This window comes from Micromys minutus (assembly GCF_963924665.1).
Source record: "Micromys minutus genome assembly, chromosome: 21".
In the NCBI taxonomy this organism is placed as follows: Eukaryota; Metazoa; Chordata; class Mammalia; order Rodentia; family Muridae; genus Micromys; species Micromys minutus.
Genome location: NC_137956.1, coordinates 3,279,125 through 3,291,461, shown reverse-complemented (window position 1 = coordinate 3,291,461; position 12,337 = coordinate 3,279,125). Strand labels below are relative to the sequence as shown.

General features: G+C 47.1%; 1 protein-coding gene across 2 annotated transcripts in view; it reads right to left on the bottom strand.

Moving 5' to 3' along the window:
* Window positions 1–10,413, bottom strand: part of LOC308434457 (nuclear receptor ROR-alpha) — a 96,645-nt gene extending 86,232 nt beyond the window's left edge. The window contains exon 1 of one of the 2 annotated variants that reach the window (XM_080934734.1): window positions 10,283–10,413. Coding sequence is in view for 1 of the 2 variants with exons in the window: in XM_080934733.1 (XP_080790859.1) it covers window positions 10,283–10,289 (7 nt within the window). In the remaining variant the exon portion in view is untranslated. The remainder of the gene's footprint in view (window positions 1–10,282) is intronic. The other variant, XM_080934733.1, reaches the window with a different exon arrangement.
* Window positions 10,414–12,337: the final 1,924 nt, after the last annotated feature.

The following is a 12,337-nucleotide window of genomic DNA, read 5'->3' as shown; positions in this document are numbered from 1 at the left end:
AAATAAAGGCATTAAACTTAAGTGATTTCTACATCAGAATCATCTATGCAGCTTAGAATTTACCAACACCAGAGCCATCAGACCAAGCTCACCAGAATTTCAAATAGAACACACACACACGGATACACACAGACATACATATATTGTTCAAAGTTTGACTTGGAAGCAGGTTTCTGTTTCTGCGAGGGCGTATGTGCACACAATTGCAGAGAGCCAGAAGAGGCTGCTGGATCTCCTGGAGACAGAGTCACAGTGCTGCGACCGGCCCGGCACGAGTGCCTGGGGAAAAGCTCAGGTCCTCTGTGAGAGCAGTAAGAATTCTTAAATGCTTCTCCAGCTCTTTAATCCCTAAGAGCTTGTATGACTTGAACGTTCCATCCAGTCTAATACACTGACAACACTGGGTGCTGAGAGACAAGAGAGCCTCCCAGCCCCCTTCGAGGCCTAGTGGAGGGCATTTAGCAAGGGTTGGGGAAACCCTGTGATGGAGTTTCTCATGCTCATCCCCCAAGCCATCACATTTCCATCAGACTGGCTCTGCTGCTACAGTTACCTTTATGAAAGCAGCTGGCATGTTTACTCAGACATCACCCACCACAGCATACACTCACCAAGGACACGGACTACATATGTCATGGTCACCACTGTCTGCACAATCTGCAGCATTGAAGCTGCTACAAGCAATGGGGTATGTTGCACAACTGCTTCCCAGGGCCAGAGTGGGTTGTAGTCTCCATACTACTCAAAGTCCAACTTTATTGGCTTTTCCAGATGAGAACTCACCCTGCACAAAAGGTAGGGTGTCTGGTTATTGGAATCAGAGACAGAATGTCTGGTCATTTGGAGTAGGAGGTAGGGTGTCTGGTCATATGGAGTCGGCTCCCTACACCCCACTCCCCCAGCTTGGCCACTGCAGATATATTCAGGGGATGCTTATGCCTGAGAAAGGCCCTTTTGTTCATAGGAATTGCCTAGGAAGAGCTTGAGGGGTAGGGAATCTTTACTTTGTTGCTAAAAAATAACATTAAGAAAACGTAAAAGGCAACATGGGAAAGACATTGCTCTTTCCATTGGAGTTGGCCTGGATTCTGTGGGGACTCCCCCACCTGCTCTGGGAGATACAGTTCCCACACACAGGGCTAGAACTCACGGGTCCATGTTGCAAATGAAGGCCAGAACTCCAGAGAAGTGTCATTCAGAAAAAGGGGTACAGAGCTTTGTCACTATAGTAAGCACCTCTACTGCAGTACCTAGACTGCCTCAGGACCCGTTCTACCCACTAACTCCTCCTTGCTGGTGTCTAACAAGGCCACAGAAAACTATTTCAAGTGTGGCTGCTATTGAAGTAATGGCAGAAATCCCTCACTTGGGCTCCCATCTCTATTTCTTTTCAGTGGAGCCCAAAAAAGCCTGTGTTTACCCTAAGGTAATTCATGTTGGAGCTTTGCTTCTGTCCTTAGTTGGGAGGCCAGAGGAGGGTTTTCCAAACTGATCTAACCTTCAGGACCATCAAAAGAACTTTTGCAAACACTGACTCATTGGCTTTGGCCCAGACCACCAGAAACATAATGCCATGTAAGATAAACATCTTCCAAAGGATGACCCTGACTTCCAGTCTCTAGGAACCGCTGAGGGAGAAGAGCAGCCCACTGCCCACCCCAGGGCTGATAGCTTAGAACACAAGGGTGTAACAAACTGAGGCCCAAGGATGCCTGCCTGCACCAGAAACACCCAGGATGCTGATTAAATCCGCCCTCTGGGCCCCACCCAACACTGACAACATCAGGTCATCTCTAGGTGGGACTCCGTGATCCTCTGCTTAGGGACTCCAGTTAGGAGCTTTACTCCAGGGTTCAGGAACCAGTCTTAGGGTCATTTGTGAAGATATTTTATAGTGAACTCTTAGATTACTTGAAAGCAAACCATGTTCACAGATAAATTAAGACTTGGCCTTAACCAGTTCATGCTTTGTGGGATCAGATGGTTTTGTGTGTCACCAAGTCAGGTCTCTGGTTTCAAATGGCATTTACCTCTGGGAAAATACAAACACACAAGCCCCAAATCTGCAAGGTCCTCTTTGATTAACTGTGGCTGCCAACATCTTGGTACTTTTTTAAAATGCTGATTCACCACCCGAGACACCTGATTGACAGGAAGAGCTTGAACCTGGCTATAAGAGCATACAGGTGGCGCCAGATTGGTGGAGCATACAGGAAACGCTTAAGCATTGTCCGAAATAAATATTTATGTTTGCACTGTGTTCTGTAGAAATCAGAAGTGAGAAATGAAGATAACAATCCGTGACAAAAGAAAGAAAGAAAATATACAAACAGCATGAGGATCCACTTCTGGGTGGTGCACTTTGAAAAAAAACAGTTTGCTTCAATAGCTGATCTCAACCTAACCACAAGTCCTCACTTCATAACCACGACCTTGTTTCTAAGATCAAAGGGCCAAAGCAGCAGTTTTTCTGCCCCCCACTCCAACCCTTTTGTTGTTGTTGTTTTTGCCTCATTTTCATGAAAAGCTCTACTTGCCTCTTTGCAGCAAGCCAGAACCCCCCCTCCTTTAAAATTCCAGCAGGACCCTTCGTCTTGGTTGCCACTGCTATTACAACTTGGGTCCCAAACTTCAAGCAATGAAAATCCCAACGTACCCTGTGTTCTTACACCTCTGGGATGTGTGTCCCTGCGCCCAAAAGGCATTTCAGTGGAAAAATCAGTATTTTCAGGACTTTGGTTCCTCTGACTCCTCCACAGAGGTAAGATTGTTTCATGGTTGATACATCAAGCAAAGCCAAATTCAAAGCTCATGGAAGAGCCTAACTACTACTCAATGAGTTCTTTTCTCTGAGTCTAATACGGAGTGGCTTTTATGTGTGTTCTTGTTTATATGTTGTTTTGTGTGTGTTTCATTTGTCTGTTTGTTTTTGAGCCCTGTCTTTTTGTTTTACAAGCTGGTCTCAGCTATCTTATGTAACTGACTGAGGATGTGACTCCTCAGAGTGCTGGGATTCGTGGAGGGTGCCACCACGCCTGCTTCATGGAGAACTGGAGCTCAAACACAGGGTCTTCTAAGTGTTAGCAACCCTCTATCAACTGAGCAACACCCTCGCCTGTTTCTAGTAGTTCAAACTGAAAACTCCATGAAGCTCAATTATCCGGCATCATACATACTTTATTTTCTAGACAACCTAAAAGTTTGGGTGAATTAAACCACCCGAGTCTTCACATACCAAGAAGTTAAACAGGTTTTGCATAAATCTTTAAAATTATTCTGATGCCAAAATGAAGTTGAAACTTTTACAGCAAGACAAGGATTTTTCTACAGGTCTTAACAGCTCATGAACCATATGGCACTCAAACTTAGTATAAACAACAGAGTGAGTGCTACAAGTAAACTTTACCAGTGCTTATGTTTCTTAAAAATGACCCTGCCTTCCAAGAAAACATTAGAGATTCATAATATAATAAGTCATTTCTAGTAACGGCATAAGATAATGACTTACACTTTTGAAACTGGCGAAGAATGCTCCACAGCCGCCGAGAAAATATTCACAACCTTTGACCTTTTCCACTAGCCTGATGGGAATTTCATTGGTCCTGGCATGGCTTTTGTTTTTCATGAGCAAGTATCCACTAGAGGGCAGCCTTAACTCAGATGTGAGACTGCTTTTCCAGAGGAAAAAAGGCTATGAGAGCTTGCAATGTTCCTATAATTATTTTTGCGACTTTAAATTTTTCCCGGATAGTTAAAATAATCAACATAAATCAAATAAAGTACCCATAAACACTTAAGACCCCACTTCCACAAATTACAATGATTACCACCAGGACTGATCCCCGATCGAGTTATAGAGCCTTCTTTATGTACTTTAATATGTCTGAAATAAAGTTGGTTTGTTATGGGTTTGGGTTTTTTTTTTTTTTTTTTTTTTTTTTTGGTTTTTGTTCATCTCTAAGTTAAGCATCAAGTCAGCCATATCACACTAGGCATCTGGACTTTTTGCATCAAAATATAAAGTGCTTCTAGACAAACTGAAGTGTGTTTTTCATTTGAGGAAGAAACTGACCAAGATTGTTGTAAGATGGCTTAACAGTGAACTTTGAGTGAGACTGGAGGCAGGCAGACACCAGAGCTTAGAGGTGTGTGTGTGTGTGTGTGTACAAGTGTGTGTTTGTGTATGAGTGTGTGTATGTTTGTATATGAGTGTGCGTGTGTGTTTGTGTATGAGTTTTCAAATATCAGTCTTCAGTGTGAAGGATGGATTACATGTGTTCAATACAGAACTTAAAGATGTGCTCAGAACCAGAGGGTTACAAGAACTAAGCAGACGTGCCTACTTCATAGGGGATGATTTTCCGAGCTCAGCATGGAATAATCTATCTCTGGTGATAGTGGGCTCCCCATCATAGGAGGTATTTCAAGCATAACATGACATTCATGTCGCAAGAATGTTGTGGAGAACACCCACTTGCTAATGGGACACTTAACTTGAGTGACTTAAAAGTTTTTTATTTCTTCCTGAGCCTCTGAAATAACAGCACATCTCAATCCAGTACCAGGAGAGGTTCTGTGCCAACCCAGTAAGAAGTGAGCTCCTTCAAGAAAACTCCTATTCCTGCTGATGTGAGAGACACCAAGCTTCTCAACAGTGTGTACTGATGCCCCTTAGCTGGCAACACAACCATGCTGACAAGCATTTGACCACACGAGGCCTGTTGAAATAAAAAAGACATACTTGTAAACCCCCTCCTTTGCCTAAAGATAAAAGAGACAGGCAGACAAACATTTGACTGAATTCTGTCACAATGACGACTCCTTTCAAAGGCCAGCTGTGCTCCACGATGCTGTTCTAAGTTATTTAGGAAAGTCAAGCTTGGTTTTCTCCCAGATCTTAATACCAAGCAGGCTTCATGAGAATCATGAAGAGCGACGAGAAAGCAATACGAATAACCCCATTTGTACCGAATTGATTTTATTAAAGAGTCATTTAAAGATATTAGGCTCAGCCACGCACTGCAATAATTGAGTCCATTTTCCCCCCATATAAACGGCAGACTTTATCGTTTACGCTAACAAGAGGCAAAGTACAGGGCATATTTACAGCTTCCTTCGTGGGGAGACAGGAAGATGGTGGGACTCAGTTGCCTGGTCCAGGCTCTTCCGGGTGCCAGCCGGAAGAATGAGCTATGGCACACGACCTGCGTGGCTCCATTTTCTTCAACTCACACGCACGGGATCATTGGATGGCAGAAACAGGGGTGTGGGTGAGACTGGGAGTACACACAGACCGATACCCTGCCCATACTGGCTTGGGAAATGCCTAGTTAGAGAAAAGTCAGAAACCGAGAAAGGTACTGGTGGGAGTCAACCTGGCCTTGCTTTGTACAGCTCTGAGTGCAGAGGGTTAAGTTATAATCTCTCATCACCAGACAGGGCCTGGTTTCACTTGAAAGAGAAAATCTAGAAACAAAATGTTTCAAGTGCTTTTCCCCCACCCCCATATTGCCCATCAGCTAATATGAGCTCTTACCTAGACCTCTTCTCCAGGCCTACCACGCTGACAGTTTATGGGAAAAGCCTGTTCTGTCATGTCGACCACACAATACTGATGGCTGCAGAGAGCTCAGGTGGTGAATCTCTCCATCCACCAGTCCAAAGGCCAGAACAAATGGGAAGGATTCCCGGGGAGTGGCTACATGGGGCACAGATTCCGTCTGTCAAAGGATCAATGTGTGGACTTGGAAACTCGGTCGAACTCAGTTCACATTCGATGTGACAGGTGAATGCTTAAAAATGTACCTACATCAGAAGAATATAAAAAGAGCGTAGCCGATGGCTCAATGTGTCTAAAGATGATGGTTTTTAATCGATCAAATGTGAAACATGCACATTAAAGCGGCTTTGATTTCTCTGCACCACACATTGTATGTCTAAAACAAAAGGTCTATCTTTCTTCTTTCTTTGGGTGCTAAGCAAAGAGGAGATGTTCATATGAAGCTAACACTATTCACCAAGCTACAGCCAGGCCTCACAATCACCGCCATTACTAAGTATTCCCAGACAACAAATTCCATCCATCCATCCACCCATCCATCCATCCATCCAAAAAGTTTTTTCTTTTTCTTTTTCTTTTCTTCTTTTCTTTTTTCTTTCTTTCTTTCTTTCTTTCTTTCTTTCTTTTTTTGTTTTGTCCAAATAAATGGTCCTTTCTAAATATTATCTTCTTAGGAGCCACAGAGGAAGTTACAAAGCCAAGGCTGCTCCTTCGGATGTTTGGCAATGATCTGTTTGCTGACCTTGCCCATTGGTATTCTGATCTCCATGACTAGAGGGGAAACTGGGAGAAAAGGGGTCTAGAGAACTATGAATTTATTTACTAATATGGTTACTGAACATAAAGAAAAGTCAGGACTTAAATTACAGGGTATATATTTGCTTAGATACCATTGTTTTCTACTGGCTCAGCTGATGGCAAAGCACCCGACAGAAGCATACTTTTGTCGTGCATGTCCTATGGCAGAACTGAAAAAACACAGCATTGAGAGGCTGCCTAGGGAAACCACACTTAAAGACCATCCCACGGACCAGCACGGCTCTCTTTACATCCATCCAAATCCAGTCCTTCTGTCTTTAGTTATCGTTAGTGCTTATTTATTATGTCTTTATGCATGTGGGCATGTGCATGCCTCGGCACACATGGGGGGGGGGGTCAGAGGCCAACATGGGACTTGGTTCTTTCCTTCCATTCTGAGGGTTCCAGGGACAGAACTCAGGTCCTCAGACCTGGCAGCAGGTGCCTTTACCCAGTGAAGGCATCTCTTAGGCCTGGGACCTTCTGCCTCTCAAAGAACAGAGTCACCTTTGCAACACACACACACACACACACACACACACACACACACACACACACTTGGCTGCACACTGGCAGCCATTTGAGTTTTCACTCTTTTCGATTTTCAACGTTCAGCCCTCACTTTCTCCTGGTCCAATCCATCACAGGTCTCCTAAATGGGACACAAATCCCTGCCTAGTAAGGGATACCACACGAAGGATGTTTAAAATGAGACTAGGAATTGAATCCAGTTTTCACATGATAAAAACAGAAGCCAAATTCTTCCAGACTGTTGAAGTTATGTGTGACACCAAAGTCCAACACACAGAGTATTTCCAAAGGCTCCAGGTGCCTCGGCATCTGTGTGACAAACTGGAGGACAGATCCACTACAGGATGGAGGCTCCCACCTGAGCCTTCAGCCTTCCAAGTCTTCATACAAACAGAGGCTGCAGAGCCTTACAATACCAACTGCCCCACCTCCAAGCCTTCTAACACTCAGTGACCAGCCAGCAGCGCTTGGCCGTGTGATGACCACACCAAGTGGCCCTTTTGCCTTCATAATAAACATCATCCCTATTCTTTCCCTTTGCCCAAGGAGAATCTAAATGGTAGTGGGAAATCTGTTGTTAAGCAAACAAACAAACAAAACACACTGGAGGATAAGCAAAGAGTTGTTCAAACTCAAGGTTATTGCTTCCTAAGACTGAACCACTTTAAGCCTAAACTAATTTGACAACTAACACAGGGAAAGGAATTTCTTCTTTGGTGAGTTCAAAAAGGCCTGATTTAATGATGTTTAAAAAAACATCATTAAATCGGGCAACAAAGAGGATGCCTCTCTTTCTATAGTGGCTTGTTCTCCTCTGTTCACAGGCATCTACACACCAGAAAGCTATACTATGAAGAAGAAGCTTACTGTTTTGCACAAAAAAATCTAATTATGTAAACTTGCATATGGAACCAATTTAACTATTAAAACCAAGAGGCAGCAGGGAAGTATTTAATATGATTCCAGGCCAGTTTTTTTTTTTCCTTCCCTTAAATCAGATATGGAAACATTTACGGCATTCCTTGCTTTCCCACAAACTATTTTTCTAAATTTTGCACCAAAGCAAGACAATCCTATTAAGACAAAAGACATAAGACGCTGGGACTGAAATATTCTAATTCTCACACCCCCAACACCCCTAAGCTTGGGTTTTAAAGAAAACTGCATTGCTAGGACTTATAGACAGTTTTTTCTTTCTCAGTGAAAATATTATCAATCTAGGAATCTATTCTCTTTACAGCAGCCAGAGGAAGCTCCCAAGTCAAGTGTGTGTGTGTGTGTGTGTGTGTGTGTGTGTGTGTGTGTGTGTGTCGGGGTGTCTGGGGGATACTGATGACCTTGGGGGGATTTTATCACAAAGCAAGTTTGGTTTGAACTTCACTTGGTACTGAATCTACAGAAACCAAAAGCCAACTTACTAAAAAAACATCAGCCTCAAATAACATCGTCAAAAGACAGTTTCTTAATGTATAAGAGGTTCACTGTTCGGTAGGAGGAAAAGGCAATGGAAAAGAAGTCTCTCAGCTGCTCACCTTTCCCTCAGTCCACACAAACCATAAGCAGAATGGATGAGGACCATGGCCAACACTTCCCGAGCAGCGACTTCTTTTCCTTCTTCTTTTTAATTTAAGGAGGTGAGGGAATGAAATACAACTGGCTTCCCGGCTTCTGCAGTCAGTTTTCACTTAACAGGTTTAGTGGAAAGAATTACCAAGATTCTCTGTTGGGGAGGGGAAACTGATTTCTTTTACATAATAAGAAACCTCAACACCTTTCCTTCGCCAATACTTCCACACACTCAAGACCACGCAAGCTCTTCCCTCGTGTGTTATACCAGTCACATATTATAAAAGTGATTCAACCTCACTTCCCGCAAGTGAGGGGAAAGGCACTAAATTTGCCGTGGGCACATCCTACAGAAAGATTTCATCGCACGCAGCTAGCTCATCTCAGCGTCCTGAATGCTTCGACCTGTTAATAATTAACAAAAGATGCTACCCAATCTCTAGTGAAAAACACGGTGATCTGAAAGTAAAGCCGGCGCAGACACGGTACGGGTGTCCTTCATCCTGGATTGCAACAACAGAAGAATCCTAAACCTAGCAAACGTTTAACGAGGACCGGGCGGCCGCGCTCGAGGGCAAAACCCCCGCGAGACCTTCAGGGTGCTCACAATTGTTGCCCCTGAGCGGAGCGGTCACTGTGTCACAGACAGATGGAGCTTTAAATCCCCAAGCCGGGCGACCGGGCCTGCACATTGCTTGGGCAGATTATCCGCCGGGAGGACCCAGCAGGCGCGCGATCGCGCAGAGTGCTGCGGGCTGAGTCCAGGGCCATCTGCAAAGGTCGAGCGCACGTCTCGGATTCTCCCTGCGGCACAAGCAACTTCCTGCGCACCTCCAAACTTTGTCTCCATCACAAACTTCCCTGACTTGCCTGGGCTTCTTCCTGCCTCACCTTGGGACACCTGAAGCCAGCCGTCCCTGCAAACCACTTTTCTCCTTACACCCCCCCCTCCCCGACCCCAGCCCAATACAACAGATCAGGGAGGAGGCCTGGGGTGCGGAGGCTTGACCTGTGCCCGTAGGCCCTAGCCGCGGTCTAACCTCGGCTTCTCTTCTCCAATCCAGTGGGCTGATCCTGCCTGCTCTCCACATCCAAGCACAAAATCTAAGTGTGTAGCCGGGGCGTGCAGTGGCCGGTGCAGTGACCCAGGGCGTCTTGGCACCTTAGGGGCGCAGGGCTGAGTCCGGCCCGCGCGCTTTCGGAAGTGGCGGCGTCCAAGGGACGCAGCGCTGAGTTGCCACACTTCCCCAACCCGCTGGCCACTCGGGCGCTTGGGCACTCCGAGCTGCAGAGGGTGGGGTGGCCGTACGGAGCTCGGACGCCAGGCCTGAAACGCTAACCAGTCCTGGGGATGACACCAATAGCGTTCGCATTTAGGGCTCGGCCTGGCCGCCGCTCCTCCCCCCACACAGGCCAGAGTTGTCCCGGGGTGCGGGCCCTGGGGACCCAGTGTAGACATCTCCCGCTTCCTCCCAGTTGCCAGGTCTTCCCTATGCGTTCCAAGAGCTACGACTCTCGGCAAACTTTCTTTGGGGGAGCCCCGCTGGGTGTCAGGCGCACCCTGACGAGTGACAGCGGCTAAGGAGACGCCAGAGGGGCGATCGGGCCCGTGAGTCTAGCTCCATCGACCCGAGGCAGGCCAAACCCTCCTCTGGGCTCCAGTGGCTATGCTGCGGTGGCCCCGGGGGCCCCGTTGGGTTCCAGTGGCAACCCCCAGGCGGTACGTGAGCTCGGGCAGGCGCGCCCACCCCTCCCCCTGCGCGCCCTCCTCCCCGCCCCCCGGAGCCGTCAGTCCACTCGAGTCTCCGCGGGCCACCCGGAGCTCACCTTTCATCGCTGCGATCACAAAATACATCCTTTACGCCGCGGTGCGGAGAGCACAGGGAGAGCCGACCGTCCGACCCCGGAGCCCCCTCTTGCTGCCGCCGCCCGAGCCACAGCAGCAGCTGCCGCAGCTGCCCGCCCGCCGAGAGCCATCCCGAGCCATAAGAGGCTCCATGTGACCGGCTGACATCACGGCCGCCGCTCTGTTTACACCGCGCCCCTCCGCTTCCTCCGGGGCGGGAGCGAGAGGCGGGAGGCGGGTGCGCCTGGGCGCCGCGCTCCGCCCCCGCGGGCAGGTGACCGCCAGCGGCCCACCCCGACCGGGTACAGCCCCCTCCCCTTGCGCTCCCCGGGGCCCGCACCAAAGTCCCTAGCCACCTCCTAACTAACCGATCACCTGTGGCGGCCCGGAAGCTCTCTGCCTGGCCTCTGACCACTTTCCACATGCCCTTCCCCCGCCACCTCAGCTAAGCGCCCCATGCCACTCTCAGCTCAGTCCCGGAACCCTTCTTGGTGGCAAAAGCGCCCTATGGTTAGCCCCAAAGGAGCTTTCGGTCTGAGGAAGCTACAGTCTCTCCCTCGTGTCTCTTGGCATCCCGGTCCCCGGGCCCTGAACTGACACTAGTTTTTGGGAGGAGCAAGCTCCCCCTTAAGACTTTCAGGACTCACCCAGCTCACAGCATCCAAGGTCCTGGTTCCTGGCTGCCCACTCCCGCAGCATCCGGAATTCAAGTCTGCCTGTATGTGGAAGACTAGAAAACCGCGGCTGCCTGCTAAGTGAGCTCCAGGTACCAGACAATTTGAGCCACTAGTCTCCAGGCTTATCCCATCTAGAACTCTCTCCAGAAAACCCATCTACAAGTGGAAAGGGTGCTTTGAGTTTTCTAACCTCAAAGATAAGACATAGCATTTTAAACAGAAGAATCAACAAACCACACCGTTAGCTGTACCATTCACCTTACAACCAAGATTTAATTCCCTCCAATGTTTGAAACTTTTTACTGCATTTTACGTAAGTCACGGTTTTATTTTTGTCCCCAGATGCATCTCTCTGTGCTGAATTTCAAGACTACTTACCAGGCGTCGGCTTTACTTAAAACGTTGGCAAGTATGCCTACAGTATTGCGCATAATAGAAAAAGAAATCTACTAAGCCAAGCTTGCTTACCTAGTGCTGTTCCGAGACAGCCCCCACCCTCCGATGATCAAACAGGAAGGATTCTAGTATTTCTCTTTCCATATAACCAAGCTGGCCTTGACCCTGCACTGTGGCCATAATTTAGAGCACATGCAGACATCGACCCTATAATGAAGATCCAGATCTGCCGTTCTCCTTTCTCCCAATCCCATTTCAAAGAAAAGAACATCATTTTCCAAACATTTACACAGTGCTGGGACTGGAATGGTCAGAAAACTTCATTGTCTTTTATTCGAGCTTCAGCCTTACCAAAATGTTTGATTGCAGACACATTCATTCCCAAGTAGTTTTTTTTTCCTTTAAAAGTTTTTGAAACACAACCACAAAAATAAGAAGAGACAGGATAAGAATCTGAAGCCAGGACCTACCCATGTTAACTCAGCTGTCCGGCCATAGTGAAGTGGACAAGGGTTACAAAGAAAATCAGCCATACCCACGGTAATGTTTACAATTATGAAATTAAATCACACCATGTTCCCATGATGCAACTCCATCTCCCAATGAGGCAACGCCCCATTCTTCAAATTTGGTTCTGGGTTTTCCTTGTGCTAATAACGTAAAAAGCAGAGTGCCGCCAGACTGGCCTAGCGGTGGGTTCCGGGCGCATTTTTCTTTCCTTTGTATTTTTAAAGAAGGAGAAGAGAATCACAGAGCACACGCTCATGTGTTCTGCGAATGCAAGTGCCCCTTGACATACAACTGAGGATTCACTTTAAAACAGAATCTTGCTGTAGACAGGAGTGCTCTCGCCTGCCCACCCGACATCTGACTCCAAGGTAAATAGTCTTACATCTACAGTAATCGGCGGTTTCCAGGCCATGTCACTTGAAATCGGTAAGGAGAAATGGCAAGCATGGTGAC